This window comes from Salvelinus namaycush, chromosome 1, assembly GCF_016432855.1.
Source record: "Salvelinus namaycush isolate Seneca chromosome 1, SaNama_1.0, whole genome shotgun sequence".
NCBI lineage: Eukaryota > Metazoa > Chordata > Actinopteri > Salmoniformes > Salmonidae > Salvelinus > Salvelinus namaycush.
Window position 1 is genome coordinate 50,589,876 of NC_052307.1, and position 21,880 is coordinate 50,611,755.

General features: G+C 44.0%; 1 protein-coding gene across 1 annotated transcript in view; it reads right to left on the reverse strand.

Annotated features, from left to right (window-relative positions):
• LOC120052037 (sodium- and chloride-dependent glycine transporter 2-like) overlaps positions 1–21,880 on the reverse strand; it is a 51,794-nt gene that overhangs the window by 18,611 nt on the left and 11,303 nt on the right. The window contains exons 9-10 of the mRNA XM_038998904.1: positions 8,893–9,017; positions 8,478–8,590 (exon numbers count right to left, since the gene is read on the reverse strand). Of these exons, the coding sequence (XP_038854832.1) occupies positions 8,478–8,590; positions 8,893–9,017 (238 nt within the window). The remainder of the gene's footprint in view (positions 1–8,477; positions 8,591–8,892; positions 9,018–21,880) is intronic.

Sequence of the window (21,880 nt, forward strand, 5' to 3'; positions counted from 1 at the left end):
CAAGCCCAGCTCCTTTAATCCCTACCATTGTGTCGCTGAGTTGTCATTATGCTTCAGCAAATGCACATTATCCCAGCGGCGTTAGAAGACAATGCAAGTAACCACATGTATATCCCTCTTACTGCCCTGAATGTCTCTGCTGACCCTACAGCTATTGTACGCAGTCATCATATGCCTATGAACCAGAGTTATACAGTTAGCACTGAGGTGGTGTGCCCTAGCAGGAAGTCCACTGTGTGCAGCTCACCATGCACTAACATAAATAACATGAGCATGTCTACCCCTGCTAAGCTTCCCAGTAAAGCAAGAAAAACAATCAAGCATTCCAGAAAAGTGTTAAACATAGCCCACATTAACATATGTAGATTAAAAAACAAGGTTCATGAAATCAATAATTTGCTAGTAACAGATGACATTCATATTCTGACAATCTCTGAAACTCACTTAGATAATACCTTTGATACAGTGGTAGCAATACATGGTTATAAGATACAGAAAATACAGAAATAACTAAAAGGTGGAGGTGTGGCTGTTTATATTCAGAACCACATTCCAGTAAAGCTTAGAGAGGATCTCATGTTAAAAACTGCTGAAGTAATATGGCTACAGGTTCATCTGCCTCACCTAAAGCTCATTCTGGTGGGAAGCTGCTATAGACCACCAAGTGCTAGCAGTCAATATGTGAAACGCTTGGTAATGTATGTGCTATCAATAGAGAGGTATATTTTCTGGGTGATTTCAATATTGACTGGCTTTCATCAGGCTGCCCACTCCAGAGAAAACTTCAAACTGTAACCTGCGAACCCTGTTCAGGTTGTCAATCAACCTACCAGGGTAGTTACAAAAAGCACAGGACTGAAATCATCAACATGTATTGATCACATCTTTACTAATGCTGCAGAAATTTCTTTGAAAGCAGGATAACCAAAGTTCCAAAGGCTGGGCCTAATATAGTGTATAAGAGGTCATACAAGAAGTTTTGGAGCGATTCCGATGTTGTCGTAAAGAATATTTGTTGGTCCGTGATGTGTAATGGGAAACGGAAAGGAAAGAGGGATACCTAGTCAGTTGTACAACTGAATGCATTCATTTAACCCAACACCTCTGAATCAGAGAGGCTAACATCGACAATCAGGGTCATCGGTGCCCGGGGAACAGTGGGTTAACTGCCTGGCTCAGGGACAGAACGACAGATTTGTACCTTGTCAGCTTTCGGTTACTGGCCTAACCCTCCTACCTGCTGCCCCATGAGGAGCAACCAGACGCTGCACTTGACACATTTCTGAAATTGTTTATCCCAGTTACTAATAAGCATGCACCCATTAAGAAAATGACTGTAAAAAATGTTACATCCCTGTGGATTGATGAGGAATTAAAACAAATTATGGTTGAGAGGGCTAAGGCAAAAGAAAAGGGAAATAGGTCTGGCTGTACAACTGATTGGCAAACATACTGCAAATTGAGAAATAGTGACTAAACTGAATAAAAAGAAGAGGAAACTACACTATAAAACAAAGATAAATGACAAAGAATGATAGTAAAAAGCTTTGGAGCACCTTAAATGAGATTTTGGGCAAAAGGGCAAACTCCGCTCCATCATTCATTGAATGAGATGGCTCATTCATCACAAAACCCACTGATATTGCCAACTACTTTAATGATTTTTTCATTGGCAAGATTAGCAAATTTAGGCATGACATGCCAGCAACAAACGCTGACACTACACATCCAAGTATATCTGACCAAATTATGAAAGACAAGAATTGTAATTTTCATTTCCATAAAGTAGGTGTGGAAGAGGTCTATCAACAATGACAAGCCTCTGGGGTCTGACAACTTGGATGGAAAATTACTGAGGATAATAGCGGACGATATTGCCACTCCTATTTGTCATATCTTTAATTTAAGCCTACTAGAAAGTGTGTGCCCTCAGGCCTGGAGGGAAGCAAAAGATATTCCACTATCTAAGGATAGTAAAGCCCCCTTTATTGGCTCAAATAGCCGACCAATCAGCCTGTTACCAACCCTTTGTAAACTTTTGAAAATATTGTGTTTGACCAGATACAATGCTATTTTACAGTAAACAAATTGACAACAGACTTTCAGCACGCTTATAGGGAAGGACATTCAACAAGCACAGCACTTACACAAATGACTGATGATTGGCTGAGAAAAATGTATGATAAAAAGAATAGGGGTGCTATTTTGTTCGACTTCAGTTTGGATTTGACATTATCGATCATAGTCTGCTGCTGGAAAAACATAAGTGATATGGCTTTACACCCCCTGCTATATTGTGGATAAATACACTGCTCAAAAAAATAAAGGGAACACTTAAACAACACAATGTAACTCCAAGTCAATCACACTTCTGTGAAATCAAACTGTCCACTTAGGAAGCAACACTGATTGACAATACATTTCACATGCTGTTGTGCAAATGGAATAGACAAAAGGTGGAAATTATAGGCAATTAGCAAGACACCCCCAATAAAGGAGTGATTCTGCAGGTGGTGACCACAGACCACTTCTCAGTTCCTATGCTTCCTGGCTGATGTTTTGGTCACTTTTGAATGCTGGCGGTGCTTTCACTCTAGTGGTAGCATGAGACGGAGTCTACAACCCACACAAGTGGCTCAGGTAGTGCAGCTCATCCAGGATGGCACATCAATGCGAGCTGTGGCAAGAAGGTTTGCTGTGTCTGTCAGCGTAGTGTCCAGAGCATGGAGGCGCTACCAGGAGACAGGCCAGTACATCAGGAGATGTGGAGGAGGCCGTAGGAGGGCAACAACCCAGCAGCAGGACCGCTACCTCCGCCTTTGTGCAAGGAGGAGCACTGCCAGAGCCCTGCAAATGACCTCCAGCAGGCCACAAATGTGCATGTGTCAGCATATGGTCTCACAAGGGCTCTGAGGATCTCATCTCGGTACCTAATGGCAGTCAGGCTACCTCTGGCGAGCACATGGAGGGCTGTGCGGCCCCACAAAGAAATGCCATCCCACACCATGACTGACCCACCGCCAAACCGGTCATGCTGGAGGATGTTGCAGGCAGCAGAACGTTCTCCACGGCGTCTCCAGACTCTGTCACGTCTGTCACATGTGCTCAGTGTGAACCTGCTTTCATCTGTGAAGAGCACAGGGCGCCAGTGGCGAATTTGCCAATCTTGGTGTTCTCTGGCAAATGCCAAACGTCCTGCACGGTGTTGGGCTGTAAGCACAACCCCCACCTGTGGACGTCGGGCCCTCATACCACCCTCATGGAGTCTGTTTCTGACCGTTTGAGCAGACACATGCACATTTGTGGCCTGCTGGAGGTCATTTGCAGGGCTCTGGCAGTGCTCCTCCTTGCACAAAGGCGGAGGTAGCGGTCCTGCTGCTGGGTTGTTGCCCTCCTACGGCCTCCTCCACATCTCCTGATGTACTGGCCTGTCTCCTGGTAGCGCCTCCATGCTCTGGACACTACGCTGACAGACACAGCAAACCTTCTTGCCACAGCTCGCATTGATGTGCCATCCTGGATGAGCTGCACTACCTGAGCCACTTGTGTGGGTTGTAGACTCCGTCTCATGCTACCACTAGAGTGAAAGCACCGACAGCATTCAAAAGTGACCAAAACATCAGCCAGGAAGCATAGGAACTGAGAAGTGGTCTGTGGTCACCACCTGCAGAATCACTCCTTTATTGGGGGTGTCTTGCTAATTGCCTATAATTTCCACCTTTTGTCTATTCCATTTGCACAACAGCATGTGAAATGTATTGTCAATCAGTGTTGCTTCCTAAGTGGACAGTTTGATTTCACAGAAGTGTGATTGACTTGGAGTTACATTGTGTTGTTTAAGTGTTCCCTTTATTTTTTTGAGCAGTGTAGTTACCGGTCTAACGGAACACAGAGGGTGATCTTTAATGGAAGCCTCAAACAAAATCAAGGTATAATCAGGCCCCTTGGTTTTTTCAGTCTTTACTAACGACATGCCAGTCTATGTATGCGGATGACACAACACTATAAACGTCAGCTACCACAGCGTCTGAAATGACAGCAACACTTAACAAAGAGCTGCAGTTAGTTTCAGTATGGGTGGCAAGGAATAAGTTAGTCCTAAATATTTCAAAAACTAAAAGCACTGTATTTAGGACAAATCATTCACTAAACCTCAACTAAATCTTGTCATGAATAATGTGGTAATTGAGCAAGTTGAGGAGACTAAACTGCTTGGAGAAACCCTGCATTGTAAACTGTCACGGTCAAAACATATTGATACAACAGTAGCTAGGATGGGGAGAAGTCTGTCCATAATAAAGTGCTACTCTGCCTTCTTAACAGCACTATCAACAGGCCTTAGCTTTGTCGCACCTGGACTACTGTTCAGTCGTGTGGTCAGGTACCACAAAGAGGGACTTAGGAAAATTGCAATTGGCTCAGAACAGGGCAGCACGGCTGGCCCTTGGATGTACACAGAGAGCTAACATGAATAATATGTATTTCAATCTCTCTTGGCTCAAAGTGAAGGAGGGATTGACTTCATCACTACTTGTATTTGTGAATGCACCGAACTGTCTGTTTGAACTACTGGCACACAGCTCAGACAACCATGCATACCCCACAAGACATGCCACCAGAGGTCTCTTCACAGTCCGCAAGTCCAGAACAGACTATGGGAGGTGCACAGTACTACACAGAGCCATGACTACTGATGCAAGCAGTAAAATTAGATATAAAAAAAACAGATCAAAATACACCTTATGGAACAGCGGGGACACATGCATACAAACACACGATAACATTCGTACTATACACACACGTACACATGGATTTTGTATTGTAGATATGTGGTAGTAGAGTAGGGGCCTGAGGGCACAAACTTAATATGTTGTGAAATCTGTTGTGAATGCATTGTAATGTTTTTTTTAAAGGAATAACTGCCTTCGCAGCAGCTAATGGGGATCCATAATAAATACAATAAAAATAAAAATAAATCACCACAATCACACACAAAGTGAAGCCACATGTGCCACTGATCCCTCTAATTAGAGCGTTCACACCCCGCAGAGGCAGTTGTTGATGAGGTCAGAAGTGGATCCCCTTCTCCCTTCTCTTCTTCTTCCCCACCTCGTTCTTGCTTTACTCATCTCTCCGCTCCCCCTCTTGCATCTTTCTTCTCTCTCTCCCCTTTCCCGCTCCCCTCTCTTTTTCTTCCACTCATCCTCTCTCCGTATTCCCCTCTCCACTGGTACTCTTGTTCTCTCTCTATTTCCCTCTTCCTTCTTTCTTCTCTCTCCCTTCTCCCTTTCCCTCTCTTTCTCTCCCTCTCTCAAAACAGTCATATAGGGCTACATACAGTTGAAGTCAGAAGTTTACATGCGCCTTAGCCAGATACATTTAAACTCAGTTTTTCACAATTCCTGACAGTTAATCCTAGTAAAAATGCCCTGCCTTAGGTCAGTTAGGATCACCACTTTATTTTAAGAATGTGAAATGTCAGAATAATGGTAGAGAGAATGATTTATTTCAACTTTTATTTCTTTCATCACATTCCCAGTGGGTCATTAGTATACATACACTCAATTAGTATTTGGTAGCATTGCCTTTAAATTGTTTAACTTGGGTCAAACGCTTCAGGTAGCCTTCCACAAGCTTCCCACAATAAGTTGGGTGAATTTTGGCCCATTCCTCCTGACAGAGCTGGTGTAACTGAGTCAGGTTTGTAGGCCTCCTTGCTCGCACATGCTTTTTGAGTTCTGCCCACACATTTTCTATGGGATTGAGGTCAGGGCGTTGTGATGGCCACTCCAATACCTTGACTTTCTTGTCCTTAATCCATTTTGCCACAACTTTGGAAGTATGCTTGGGGTCATTGTCCATTTGGAAGACCCATTTGCAACCAAGCTTTAACTTCCTGACTGATGTCTTGAGATGTTGCTTCAATATATCCACATAATTTTCCTACCTCATGATTCCATCTATTTTGTGAAGTGCACCAGTCCCTCCTGCAGCAAAGCACCCCCACAACAAAAGCTGCCACCCCTGTGCTTCACGGTTGGGATGGTGTTCTTCGGCTTGCAAGCGTTCCCCTTTTTCCTCCAAGCATAATGATGGTCATTATGGCCAAACAGTTCTATTTTTGTTTCATCAGACCAGGGGACATTTCTCCAAAAGATATGATCTTTGTCCCCATGTGCAGTTGCAAACCGTAGTCTGGTTTTTTAATGGCGGTTTTGGAGAAGTGGCTTCTTCCTTGCTGAGCGGCCTTTCAGGCTATGTCGATATAGGACTTGTTTTACTGTGGATATATATAGTTTTGTACCTGTTTCCTCCAGCATCTTCACAATGTCCTTTGCTGTTGTTCTGGGATTGATTTGCACTTTTCGCACCAAAGTACGTTCATCTCTAGGAGACAGAACGCGTCTCCTTCCTGAGCGGTATGACGGCTGTGTGGTCCCATGGTGTTTATACTTGAATACTATTGTTTGTACAGATGAAAGTAGTACCTTCAGGCATTTGGAAATTGCTCCCAAGGATGAACCAGACTTGTGGAGGTCTACATTTTTTTTCTGAGGTCTTGGCTGATTTCTTTTGATTTTCCCATGATGTCAAGCAAACAGGCACTGATTTTGAAGGTAGGCCTTGAAATATATCCACAGGTACACCTCCAATTGACTCAAATTATGTCAATTAGTCTATCAGAAGCTTCTAAAGCCATGACATCATTTTCTGGAATTTTCCAAATTGTTTAAAGGCACAGTCAACTTAGTGTATGTAAACTTCTGACCAACTGGAATTGTGATACAGTGAATTATAAGTTAAATAATCTGTCTGTAAACAATTGTTGGAAAAATTACTTGTGTCATGCAGGAAGTAGATGTCCTAACTGACTTGCCAAAACTATAGTTGTTAACAAGAAATGTGGAGTGCTTGAGAAACGAGTTTTATTGACTCGACCTAAGTGTGTGTGTAAACTTCCGACTTCAACTGTATGTGCCCCCTGTTCCCCATTGTCCTTGTTGATTATTGTTCCATGTCCTGTGCTCTGTTGTATCAGCTTTCGTGTTACCGTGTTAGTGTGCACTTGTTTTTACGGGTCTCGTCCCGTGTATTTATCTGAGGTTTACACCTCGCTCTTTGTTTGGGTTACAGCCCTGTGTTATATATATACACGTGTTTGTTTTGGGCTTCGTCCCCATCATGTTCATGACGTACTCTATTTTGGGTAGAGAAATTAAACCCCCTATTCGTATTCCTGAGCCTGCCTCCTATCATTATACAATGTGACAGAATAATCAACCTATCTAATTGAGACAGAAATCTGTGGAGTGGTTGAAAAACGAGTTTTAATGACTCCAACCTAAGTGTATGTAAACTTCCAACTTCAACTGTATATACAAATAATAATGTAATGGATTGGATTCATGGGGCATTTAAATATAGCACATATGTAAATTGTTTGTCACCAGTTCACAGCAAGTTTCACACTAGAGAGCAGTTACGTCACCTCCTCCACCACCCATAACCAAAATGTATGAAACATGGAATCCCCTACCTAGGCAGTCCTCTACCTTGCTCTGTTGTCCCCAACCTAAAAAAGTTTGGCTTCTATTGGTTTCGATTGACAATATTGATGCCAGAGGGCCTGGTGTTGCTTCGTGGCCTGCGTGGAAATCAAACTTGGGAGAAGACTGGCAAACACAACAACACACACAAGGCCCTATAAAATCAACGATGCGGAGGACGAGGATGGGAATCACGTATTTCAGACGTTAAAACGGAATTCAACAATGTAAAAAAAAAACTTTGAACTTAGGAGGAAATCAACTAAATGTATTGAAGTTATTCGAGAATTATTTCATTTACCCAAGATTATCATAAGACGTGAACAAAATGCATCAGTGATTCGTATTTCCCTTAAACTTTCTGAAGAGGCAACGCTGGAATGACCCTGTCTGTGTGTGCGTTTATTTAACACTTTGTGTAGCCGTTAGCGTTGATGCTAATAATGATAACAGTCTTCTGGGTAGATGGAAAGGCTTTCCCAAAAACCTTCTCAATTAAATGTGAACTACAAAGTAGCCTAGGCCTACCTGGCTGAGTGATATCATGACTATTTGTATCAATCCAGTGGTGATTTGTTTAGCAAACTCTGCAATCATGTGTGCTACAGAAACACTGCTAACCAGACAAGGCTCTTGCTTTGCACACATGTAGCTACACCCAAAAATAAAAATTTCTCAGAGTTATTCCAGCCCTAAAAAGTGGTTGCCTGATGTGGTTTAAGCATTCTTGTGGATAAAAAAAATCTTATTTTGTTGTTTTTCTATGAATGAATTTGAGAGCGAAAACCTGACCAAACAGGGGAAAAAACTGAAACCTTCACAAACAAAACAGGAAAATGTAATTTGGGGGAAAAAAATAAACAGAATTAGACAAAAAAATACAACAGATTTTATAGGGCCCTACAAACACACACAGTGAGGCTTGGTTACCATGGTATCCAGTCCGAGGGTCAGCAGCATGAGGAAGAAGATGATGGCCCAGAACGGAGAGAGTGGGAGTCTGGTCAGAGCCTCTGGGTACACCACGAACGCTATGCCTGGACCTGAGAGTGTTAAATCAGATTGATAATCAGAGGCAAAAGTGCCAATAAATACTGAACAAAAGCAACTATCTACTCTGACTTGTGTTGTGTGCATATCGAAATAGTACTATTACACTTCAGAATTGGCCAAGCCACTCTCTATCTCTGTAGATATCTGTCTATCTGTCTATTGTCATACACTATCTGATCCTACCAGACCTAGGTTACAAATCATTTCAAATACTGTATGTGTATTTTGATTTTTCAAGCATTTGAACCCAGGTCTGGATGCTTCATGATCCCTATATGAATGTGTCATTTACCTTCATCAGCCACCTTCTCAATGGGCACCTTCAGTTCGTGGGCCATGAATCCAATGACGGAGAAGATGACGAACCCAGCGAATATACTGGTGGCACTGTTAACTATGCACACTATGATGGTGTCCCTAAACAAGAGAAGAGAGAGACAAGAAAGGGATGTAAATGTTACAGGGCTGTAACACTTACAGTATCGGAGAACTTAGAACATTTTTGGAGTATTATCACACTCAAGTGAGTGGCTATATGTTGGTAATTGTTATAATGTGTCAAAATGTCAAAACATTATAAGAACATAACCTAAGGTTGTTCTAAGTGTTTCACAGGAGTTAGTACCTGTTTTTGTTCAAATAATGTCTTCTTTTACATATCTATCGACGATCGCCATGTGTGATATTGAATAAATGTATGAACAAATAAATGAATTTTCTTCTGTGCAGTCTTATCCAAATGCATAACATTTGTGGAGTGGTTCAACAGTTCCCTCTAGTGAGAAAACTATGGCCTCATACCAAAGGAGAGAGTATACTGTGCCAGTCTCTGCTAGTAGCAGTTTTACTTCTTGTTTCTATGTGGTGATATTGTCACGGTACTCAGTATCACGACACTCAAATGATCATGGTCAAGAAACAAAACATGAAGCAGACAGATTTTCATGATGACAATCGTATGTTGGAAATAAACAAATGGCTAGCAGCGTGCATGACCCGCCCACCTCAGGATTCCCCCTTTTCCAGCCATTATTTCCCTGTTTTTGTGAGGTGTAAATTCACCTGTCACAGAATTGTTGCTGGATAGATTCATTTAAAAAGAAATTCAATGTACACTACCGTTCAAAAGTTTGGGGTCACTTAGAAATTTCCTTGTTTTTGAAAGAGAAGCAAATTTTTTGTCTAATAAAATAATATCAAAATTGATCAGAAATACATAATGTTGTAAATTACATTTTAGCTGGAAACGGCAGATTTTTTATGGAATATCTACACAGGCGTACAGAGGCCCATTATCAGCAACCATCACTCCTGTGGTCCAATGGCACGTTGAGTTAGCTAATCCAAGTTTATAATTTTAAAAGGCTAATTGATCATTAGAAAACCCTTTTGCAATTATGTTAGCACAGCTGGAAAATGTTGTTCTGATTAAAAAAGCAATTAAACTGGCCTTCTTTAGACTAGTTGAGTATCTGGAGCATCAGCATTTGTGGGTTCGATTAAAGGCTCAAAATGGCCAGAAACAAAGACCTTTCTTCTGAAACTCGTCAGTCTATTCTTGTTCTGAGAAATTAACAACTCTTTATTAAGTAATCCTTTATATCAAATTTCAGCCAGACTGACCAGCCAGCCCGAGTCGCCTGCACGCCCGACCCCCACCAGTCTAGTCAATAACTCAACTCTCTCCCAACACAAGTTCCTTCCCAGTTCCCACTTACATTTTTTGAGAAAAAAAACACACACACAATATACACATACACCTCAAATATAAATGAACACACAGAAACAGCAAATCCTCCATATAATTCATCTCAAAGGCCTAATAGTACTGTAGAGCTCTTTTTACTTGCACACAATATAGCTGGGTTTCCCCGTCCTGTCCCTAGGGGTCCACCATACTGCAGCTCCCCAACCCAACACACCCAACACACCCATTCTGCCATTTTTCCCGGCTCCTAACCAACTTTACTATTTCGTTTTTTTTGCATTTTTCGTAACTCATTTTGTACATAACGTTGCTGCTACCATCTCTTATGACCGAAAAGAGCTTCTGGACACCAGAACAGCAATTACTCACCTCGAACTGAACAAAGATTTTTTTCTTTAATGAGTCCGACGCTAAGAATATACTGCTTCCCGGAGACTAGGCCCTCATCCCCGTCATTCGCGTGAAGAAAATACGTAAATACAGGAGGCGGAGGTATGGGTGCCTTGTGAGAATTTGTCAGAGTGAGTAAACCACCACTACCTTCGGTATTATTGGCCAACGTGCAATCATTGGAAAACAAACTGGACGATCTACGATTAAGAATCTCCTACCAACGGGACCTTAAAAATGGTAATAGCTTATGTTTCGCCAAGACTTGGCTGAACGACGACACAGATTATAAAGAGTTGGCTGGCTTCTCCATTTTTTCAGCAGGACAGAGCAGCTACGTCTGGTAAGACGTAGGCGGGGGTGTGTCTATTTGTCAATAACTGCTGGTGTGCAATGTCTAATATTAAATAAGTCTTGAGGTATTGCTCACCTGAGATAGAATACCTTATGATAGCTGTAGACCACACTATCTAAAAAGAGAGTATATCTATATTATTCGTAGCCGTCTATTTACCACCACAAACCGATGCTGGCACTAAGACCGCACTCAACAAGCTGTATAAGGCCATAAGCAAACAAGAAAATTCTCATTCAGAAGTGGCGCTCCTAGTGGTCGGAGACTTTAATGCAGGCAAACTTAAATCCATTTTACTTCTATTCTACAAGCCTGTCACATGTGCAACCATTGAAAAAAAACTCAAGACCACCTTTACTCCACACACAGAGACGCATACAAAGCTCAATACACTCAGTACAGAAGTGGTCAGATGACGCAGATGCTATGCTACAGGACTGTTTTGCTAGCACAGACTAGAATATGTTCCGGGATTCATCCAATGGCATTGAGGAGTATACCACCTCAGTCACCGGCTTCATCAATAAGTGCATCAACAACGTCGTCCCCACAGTGACCGTACGTACATTTCCCAACCAGAAGCAATGGATTACAGGTGTCATGACGTTGGCCTGGGGGTAGGTTTATGACAGTCATAAATATCTTTCCCCCTTTTTCCCTCTCCCTACTACACTGATGTGACATAAGAAAACTCCTTGGTTAACATAGAGATTCTGGGAACATCAGAAGTTGGGGGGAAATGAACTATGTTCTGGTAATCCGACCAACTGAACATATGCGGTGGTACTTAAGGTATATTATGTCAGTTCGGTTGCCCTCTGACACATTCTCATCAATGATAGAATGACATAAACTCTACTGTGGAAAGTCTAAACATTAGAGGTATCGGATTCACATGGAATTGCTGTTTAATTCAAATGTTTGAATATTAAATTATTTGTGAAGAGATGAAATGTCATTTTAGCTTCAAAATGAGAGATTTGGGTTTTCATAAGTTTGGGCCTCTGCTCAACCAGTGGCCCGCCCCTGTGAAGAGACATGGGTTACAAACTTTTCAGACACACCCCTCTCCCTCCACTATATAAAGCCATTGACAAAAATATAACCTTCTGTTCCGAGGAGATGAGGGTGACGATCCCATGTCAGAATGGTTCAGATAATAACTACAGAACTAAGCCAACATCAGCATGAACTTTGGTTGTGAATGGTATGAACTTTGAACTCGTATTCACTACAGAAGTGATACCTCCTAGCCGTTGAGTTAGCAACAGCTGCTACAAACGCAGGCTAGGAAGGACAGTCAGAGTATCCCGTCTACTACACAACGACGTTACTACAACGTATCCAGTGACCACCAGAGACATTCTTCAAAGGACAGAGGACTCGGTTTGGCAACACGGTCTTCCATCTACCACCAACCTACTGAAGCGCAGCTCAGAGTAAATATTTATTGCATTTTCCTTTTTCAAATGGGCGGTAATTTAGAATGCATAAGATACTGTATTTACGATAGCACAGCTTCGCCTCTGTTTCAGTCTCCCGCTCTTTCACTAAAACCCAGCCCCCTTTCCTTTGTGTAACAAGCTGTCATATCTGTTCCGCCCGCTAGGGACGTTTTCCTTTATGACTGCAATTTGTAATCAAGTTATGATTTAATTGTGTATGTGTGATTCTGTGTGATTAGTTAGGTATTTAGTAAATAAATAATTAAACCCAATTTTGTATTGCTGATTCAACTTGTTAGCCAGGATTCTTGCAGATAACCAAGAATTTACAACTTTCAGAATATGAGACTGAAGTAAGATGACGATGGATGTTGACTGCTATTGATGTAAAATATTACTAAATCATTAAGAGTTTATTCGGAAGATAACAGCTCTATAAATATTATTTTGTGGTGCCCGACTCTCTAGCTAATTACATTTACCCGATTAGCTCAATCAGGTGATATTAATTACGGAGAAAGTATTTTATAGAATAGCATGTCATAGCAATTAATCCGGCATAGCCAAAGACACGACACAGGCAACATCCGCACAGATTTAAAGGCTAGAGCTTCCGCTTTCAAGGAGCTGGACATTAATCCGGATACTTATAAAAAAATCCTGCTATGCCCTCAGACGAGCCATCAAACAGGCAAAGCATCAATTCAGGACTAAGATTGAATCCTACTACACCGGCTCTCTACCAGATGAGCTAAATGCCTTTTATGCTCGCTTTGAGGCAAGAAACACTGAAGCATACATGAGAGCACCAGCTGTTCCGGACGACTGTGTCATTGCTCTCTCCGTAGCCAATGTGAGCAAGACCTTTAAACAGGTCAACATTCACAAAGCCATGGGGCCAGACAGATTACCAGGACGTGTACTCAAAGCATGTGCGGACCAACTGGCAAGTGTCTTCACTGACATTTTCAACCTCTCCCTGGCTGAGTCTGTAATACCAACATGTTTCAAACAGACCACCATAGTCCCTGTGCCCAAGATAGCGAAGATAACCTGCCTAAATGATTACCGCCTGTAGCACTCATGTTGGTAGCCATGAAATGCTTTTCAAGGCTGGTCATGGCTCACATCAACACCATCATGCCAGAAACCCTAGACCCAACCCAATTCACAAACCACCCCAACAAATCCACAGATGACCCAATCTCAATCGCAACTACACTGCCCTTTCCCACCTGGACAAAAGGAACACATATGTGAGAATGCTGTTTATTGACTACAGCTCAGAGTTCAACACCATAGTGCCCTCAAAGCTCATCACTAAGCTAAGGACCCTGGGACTAAACACCTCCCTTTGCAACTGTATCCTGGACTTCCTGACGTGCCGCCCCAAGGTGGTAAGGGTAGGCAACAATACAACAGAGGTAGGCCTGATCACCGACAATGATGAAACAGCCTATAGGTAGGAGGTCAGAGACCTGGCAGTGTGGTGCCAGGATAACAACCTCTCTCTCAATGTGAGCAAGACCCCCATTAACAGGCTCCCATTAACATCGATGGGACTGAATTGGAGCGGGTTGAGAGTTTCAAGTTCCTGGGTGTCCACATCACCAACAAACTATTATGGTCCAAACACACCAAGACAGTTGTGAAGAGGGCAGGACAACACATTTTCCACCTCAGGAGAGATTTGGCATGGGCCCCCAGATCCTATTAAAAGTTCTACAGCTGCACCATCGAGAGCATCCTGATCGGTTGCATTACCACTTGGTATGATAACTGCTCAGCATCTGACCAGAAGGTGCTACACAGGGTAGTGCGTACGGCCCAGTACATCACTGGGGCCAAGTTTACTGATATCCAGGACCTATATACTAGGCGGTGTCAGACGAAGGCCCCAAAAATTGTCAACCCAAGTCATAGACTGTTCTCTCTGCTACCGCATGGCAAGCGTTACCGGAGCGCCAAGTCCAGGACCAAAAGGCTCCTTAACAGCTTCTACCCCCAAGCCATAAGACTGCTGAACAACTAAACTAATCAAATGGCCACCTGGACTGTTTACATTGAACCCCCCCCATTTTGTTTTTACACTGCTGCTACTCTCTGTTTATTATCGATGCATAGTCACTTTACAAATGACCTGTACCCCCCCACATTGACTCGGTACCTGTACCCCCTGTATATAGCCTCGTTATTGTGATGTACATTTATTGTGTTACCTTGTGATTGATTCGATTTTTTTTACTTTCGTTTATTTAGTCAATATTTGATTAACTATATTTCTTGAACTGCATTGTTGATTAAGGACTTGTAAGTACACCTGTTGTATTCAGCGCATGTGACAAATAAAATGTGATTTAGTGAAACATTCATTATTGGTTCCGGGTGTGTTATGCCATGGCCAGAGTGACAACCCACATGATGGCAGACCCCCAGGGCCAGGACTGAACAGCCCAGCAGCTAGGGATTGCCTAAATAGATTTCTCCCCTGACATGGGTATGTTTTCAGTACAGACTCCTTTTGTCGTACTGTATACCATATAAGGCATCCAGACCTTATGAAATTTGCCAAGTATATACCCTTAATCTGGTAAAAAATCAATGCTAGTGATACATAACTTGACATTGTGGGAGGATAACCAACCTTCCAATTAATGGCAATGCATTTCTTAACCGCTATAAATGCTTGGTTACACAGTTATTTCAGTCTCCAGTATAAATAATTACCTTGGTGTACATTTATACATTATTTCATCCAAGAATAGAATCAATGGTTCAATAATTGAAATTACCATTATTCCCAGATCCCAGACTGTAGCTTTAAACTTAATCTACTGTCCTGTAGTTTAAATTTATTGCGGCACGGTCTGCGGGACGGCACGGTCTGCGGGGTCAAACAGACTTTGGGATGAAAATATTGTATTTTTGTTGTCCCACAGATTATTTGGAAACGGTCTGTTTTGTATGTGTTAGCCAACCTATTGTATTAAAACCACATATGTTTCTAATTATTTACACAGAATTCGTTGCGTCAACCTCAGTAGCCTACCTCTCATAGTTGGGCGTGAGAGTTCAAGGGCGCCTAGTATGTGTAGCCTCATTGAAATAGAGTAGGCTGCCTACATGGGCGGAGAATCACGTGGCAGTTAACTTAAATATGAAATTCACTTAAATATGATTCAACTGTAGTTTACTACAGTGTCTGTAAATAAATATTGAGAATGGAAAGAAGTGGAGGGCGCTCAACCAACGTGAGTCGAAGTGCAATCAAAAATGGCATCTTCATTGAAAAAGGCACAACGCGCACATAGGTCAGGCTACTATGGAGAGCCAGCGTTGCGCCTTTTCATTTTCAATGAGTATTGATCACCCATTTATTTGTCTCTGCCTGCAAATCGTCCTCCTAAAAGGTAGGCTATATCCCATAAGCCTATGCAAAACGTAGCTTGTGTCGCTGTCATCATTCTTGCTGCTTCAAGTTCAGTAGCCATACCTGCGCGATCGGGTGCGTGTGTGGTGTCAATTAAATAGAGTAGGCTATAGCCTATGCATGGACCGGACAAGCACGGGGCAGTTATTTTTCCAGGAAAATGTACTTCCTAAATAGGCCTATGATTAGGCTATAGTTTACTACATTGCCTAGAAAGGCCTAAATATTGATCACCCATATGTATCAGTCTGAAACTCTTCCCACTCCTTAAAGGTAGGCTATAAAAATAGCTCAAGAGAAAGTGAAAGTCTCTCCAACTCTGCTCTCTTCAAATTACATCTAGCATATTGGCTGATCTAGCCCAGTAATACAGATAGCCTAATATAAGGGCAATGTGAGAATATCTGGTAATTTAACCTATTTCCTTCATTTATTTTTGCGCGTTTGATATTGCCTGTAGGACGCAAAATTGCTGGGACCATGGCTGGCAAGTGAGCTGTGTCACATAAGCCTAAAATAACATTGCGGGACTGCAGTTGGGTTTGGGACCAGTTCTTGCGGTAGCGGGTGGGAGTCGGACAGAAAGCCAGCGGTGCAGTATGAAAAGCTCAGGGTGCAGGCAGGAGTGGGACAAAAAGAATCGGTCTGGCGCAGACCTCTACTGTGCACCATGACAGTGAAGCCTGTAATGTTAGAGCTGTTTATTACTGTGTCAGTGTTAAAAGTAGGGAATTAGCTGGGGAAACTGACAGATCCATATTGTGACATTACCAATCTGACGAATAAAAACTCAAGCACTGAAAAAAAGGTTACAATATCAATATTCAATTGTTTGACTGATTGTTTGATTGAGGCAAAAAAGAAGAGTTAACATTTGCCAACTGTTGGCCAGCTCTCTCTCTAACGGTACATCAACTGGCAAAAGCTAGCCAAGTTCATTGACTTCTGTTGAAATGTGACAAAACAAAGGCTATAAAACATGTCCATACAAACAACACCTGTTAGATAGTAATAACAGCCTGGCTGTGGTAGCTACTAGCTAACGTAGCTAATTAATTCACCTCAGTCGAGAGGGGCTGAAACATTAGCTAACATTACACGTCAGTTACAATACTAGCTCAGCACTGCGGATAAACAGTAGTTTCAAAAAAATTCTGTTAAGTTAAACAGCAGTTACCTTGCCAGCTACATCAGTCAACTAAAGAGTAGTCAGTTTCTGCTCTGATTGCTTTTAAAACATGGTGAAAGAGCGCAACACATACACACTGAACTATGCTTAATTCTCCCATGCTGGTCCAGCCACCCTTCCAGAAGCTTTCACACAGCCATCTGAACACTCCAAACAGCCTACCTGACACTCTGAGGCGTCCGCATGGTACTAAAGCGCACCGTTGCCGCTTTTGTATCACATCTAAATGATAAAACTGAGGGGGGACAAAAATGCTATTTCAGAATGTAGAGGAGACATGACCCCCCCCCCCCCCCCCCCCCCAGTGAAAGTTGCGCCCCTCGAAGTTTCTATGTAATGCACCTCAATAGGTAGTGCTTTTACACAATGTAGAAACCTAATATTACACAAATGACTGTAATTTCAATATCCGTTTTTTGTATCAACATTTGAGCTTTTATAATAATAAAACATCTTTACAGAGTTAAATATTACTTTCAAGAGCACAACGTGTGCTTCAAAAGTAGCTAGAATTCCTATAGGCTCAATAACCTATAGCTAAATACATATATATACACAGTACCAGTCAATAATTTTACTATTTTCTACATTGTAGAATAATAGTGAAGACATCAAAACTATGAAATATGAAATCATGTCGTAACCAAAAGAGTTTAAAAAAAATGTAAATATATTTGAGATTTTTTAAAGTAGGCACTCTTTGCCCTGAAGAGAGCTTTGCACACTCTTGTCATTCTCTCAACCAGCTTCATGAGGTAGTCTCCTGGAATACATTTAAATTAACAGGTGTGCCTTGTTAAAAGTTAATTTGTGGAATTTCGTTCCCTCTTAATGTGTTTGAGCCAATCAGTTCTGTTGTGACAAGGTAGAAGTGGTAAACAGAAGATAGCCCTATTTGGTAAAAGACGAAGTCCATATTATGGCAAGAACAGCTTAAATAAGTAAAGAGAAACGACAGTCCATCATTACTTTAAGACATGAAGGTCAGTCAATCCGGAAAATGTCAAGAACTTTGAAAGTTTCTCCAAGTGCAGTCGCAAAAACCCTCAAGCGCTTTGATGAAACTGGCTCTCATGAGGACCGCCACAGGAAAGGAAGACCCAGAGTTACCTCTGCTACAGAGAATAAGTTCATTATAGTTAACTGCACCTTATATTGCAGCCCAAATGAATGTTTCACAGAGCACAAGTAACAGACACATCTCAACATCAACTGTTTACAGAATACTGCGTGAATCAGGCCTTCATAGTCGATTTGCTGCAAAGAAACCACTACTAAAGGAGACCAATAATAAGAAGAAACTTGCTTGGGTCAAGAAACACGAGCAATAGACATTAGACAGGTGGAAATCTGTCTTTTAGTCTGATGAGTCCAAATTTGAGAGTTTTGGTTCCAACCGCCATGTCTTTGTGAGACGCAGAATAGGTGAACGGATGATCTCTGTATGTGTGGTTCCCATCGTGAAGCATGGAGGAGAAGGTGTGATGGTGTGGGGGTGCTTGCTGGTGACACTGTCAGTGATTTATTTAGAATTCAAGGCACACTTAACCAGCATGGCTACCACAGCATTCTGCAGCGATACGCCATCCAATCTGGTTTGCGCTTAGTGGGACTATGTTTTTCAACAGGACAATAACCCAAAACAAACCTCCAGTCTGTGTAAGGGCTATTTGACCAAGAAGGAGAGTGATGGAGTGCTGCATCAGATGACCTGGCCTCCACAATCACCCGACCTCAACCCAATTGAGATGGTTTGGGATGAATTGGACCGCAGAGAGAAGGAAAAGCAGTCAACAAGTGCTCAGCATATGTGGGAACTCCTTCAAGACTGTTGGAAAATAATTCCTCATGAAGCTGGTTGAGAGAATGCCAACAGTGTGCAAAGCTGTCTCCAAGGCAAAGGGTGGCTACTTTGAAGGAACTAAAACATAACATATATTTTGATTGGTTTAACACTTTTTTGATTACATATGTGTTATTTCATAGTTTTGATGTCTCCACCATTATTCTACAATGTAGAAAATAGTAAAAAAAATAAAGATAAAACCTTGAATGAGTAGGTGTGTCCAAACTTTTGACTGGTACTGTATGGTATATATTTATACATTATTGTCACGTTCCTGACCTGTTTTCTGTTGTTTTTGTATGTGTTAGTTGGTCAGGGCGTGAGTTGGGGTGGGCATTCTATGTTATGTGTTTCTATGTTTAGGTTCATTGTCATTTAGCCTAATATGGTTCTCAATCAGGGAGAGGTGTTTTACGTTTCCTCTGATTGAGAACCATATTAAGGCAGGTTGTTCACACTGTTTGTTTGTGGGTGGTTGTCTTCCGTGTCTGTATGTCTACCACACAGGACTGTTTCGTTTGTTGTTTCGTATATGTAGTCTGTTCCTGTTCGTGCGTTCTTCATAGTTTGTAAGTTCTCAAGTCAGGTCTGTCTACATCGTTTATTTGTTTTGTAGTTTGTCGAAGTGTTTTCGTGTTTCGTCTTTTCTTTAATAAACTTCATTATGTCTAATTACCACGCTGCGCTTTGGTCCAATCCCTACTCCTCCTCTTCGGACGAAGAGGAGGAGGACGACCGTTACAGAACCACCCACCAATCTCGGACCAAGCAGCGTGAGAGGAACCAGCAACAGCGGCCAAAAAAACAGGATTCGTGGACTTGGGAGGAGATATTGAATGGAGAAGGACCCTGGGCTAAGGTGGGAGAGAATCGCCGCTCTCGGGAGGCGATGGAGTCAGCGAAAGCCCAGGATCGGTGGTATGAGGAGGCAGGTAGGAGACGTGGCTGGAAACCCGAAAGTAAACCCCAAAAATTTCTTGGGGGGGGGCTAAAAGGGAGAGTGGGGAAGTCAGGTAGGAGACCTGCGCCTACTCCCTGTACTTACCGTGGAGAGCGAGAGTACGGGCAGACACCGTGTTACGCAGTAGAGCGCATGGTGTCTCCTGTACGTGTGCATAGCCCGGTGCGGTACATACCAACTCCTCGTATCGGCCGGGCCAGATTGAGCATTGAGCCAAGTGCCATGAAGCCGGCTCTACATATCTGGCCACCAGTGCGTCTCCTCGGGCCGGCTTACATGGCACCAGCCTTACGCAGGGTGTCCCCGGTTCGCCTAAATAGCCCGGTGCGGGTTATTCCACCTCCCCGCACTGGTCGGGCGACGGGGAGCATACAACCAGGGAAAGTTGGACAGGCTCAGGGCTCAAGGGAGCCAGTACGCCTGCACGGTCCGGTATTTCCGGCGCCACCTCCTCGCTCCAGCCCAGTAGCACCAGTGCCTACACCACGCACCAAGCCTCCTGTGCGTCTCCAGAGCCCTGTACGCACTGTTCCTTCTCCCCGTACTCGCCCTGATGTGCGTGCCCTCAGCCCAGTACCACCAGTGCCTATACCACGCACCAGGCCTATAGTACGCCTTGAGAGTCCAGTGTGCCCTGTTGTTGTTCCTCGCACTAGCCTGATGGTGCGTGTCCTTAGCCCGGTACCTCCAGTTCCGGCACCACGCACTAGGCCTACAGTGCGCCTCAGCCGGCCAGAGTCTGCCGTCTGCCCAGCGGCGTCTGAACTGCCCGTCTGCCCAACGGCGCCTGAACTGCCCGTCTGCCCAACGGCGCCTGAACTGCCCGTCTGCCCAACGGCGCCTGAACTGCCCGTCTGCCTAACGCCGTCTGACCTGTCCGTCTGCCAAGCGCCGCATGAACTGCCCGTCTGTACTGAGCCTTCAAAGCCGCCCGTCTGTACTGAGCCTACAAAGCCGCCCGTCTGCCATGAGCCTACAGAGCCGTCCGCCAGACAGGAGCCGCCAGAGCCTTCCGCCAGACAGGAGCCGCCAGAGCCTTCCGCCAGACAGGAGCCGCCAAAGCCTTCCGCCAGACAGGATCAGCCAGAGCCTTCCGCCAGACAGGATCAGCCAGAGCCTTCCGCCAGACAGGATCAGCCAGAGCCTTCCGCCAGACAGGATCAGCCAGAGCCTTCCGCCAGACAGGATCAGCCAGAGCCTTCCGCCAGACAGGATCAGCCAGAGCCTTCAGCCAGCCATGAGCAGCCAGAGCCGCCAGCCAGCCAGGAGCTGCCAGAGCCGCCAGCCAGCCAGGAGCTGCCAGAGCCGCCAGCCAGCCAGGAGCTGCCAGAGCCGCCAGCCAGCCAGGAGCTGCCAGAGCCGCCAGCCAGCCAGGAGCTGCCAGAGCCGCCAGCCAGTCATGAGCTGCCCTACAGTCATGAGCTGCCCTCCAGTCATGAGCTGCCCTACAGTCATGAGCTGCCCTCCAGTCATGAGCTGCCCTCCAGTCATGAGCTGCCCTCCAGTCATGAGCTGCCCTCCAGTCATGAGCTGCCCTCCAGTCATGAGCTGCCCTCCAGTCATGAGCTGCCACTCAGTCCGGAGCTGCCACTCAGTCCGGAGCTGCCACTCAGTCCGGAGCTGCCACTCAGTCCGGAGTTGCCTCTCTGTCCTGAGCTGCCTCTCTGTCCTGAGCTACCTCTCTGTCCTGAGCTACCTCTCTGTCCTGAGCTACCTCTCTGTCCTGAGCTACCTCTCTGTCCTGAGCTACCTCTCTGTCCTGAGTTATCTAGGGGGGACCGGTGTGAAGGTTCCTAGACCAGGGTTGGGGGCGTGGATCGCCACTCGGAGGACGCTAAGGAGGGGGACAAAGACAATGGTGGAGTGGTGTCCTCGTCCTGCGCCGGAGCCGCCACCGCGGACAGATGCCCACCCAGACCCTCCCCTTGAGTTTTAGGGGTGCGCCCGGAGTTCGCA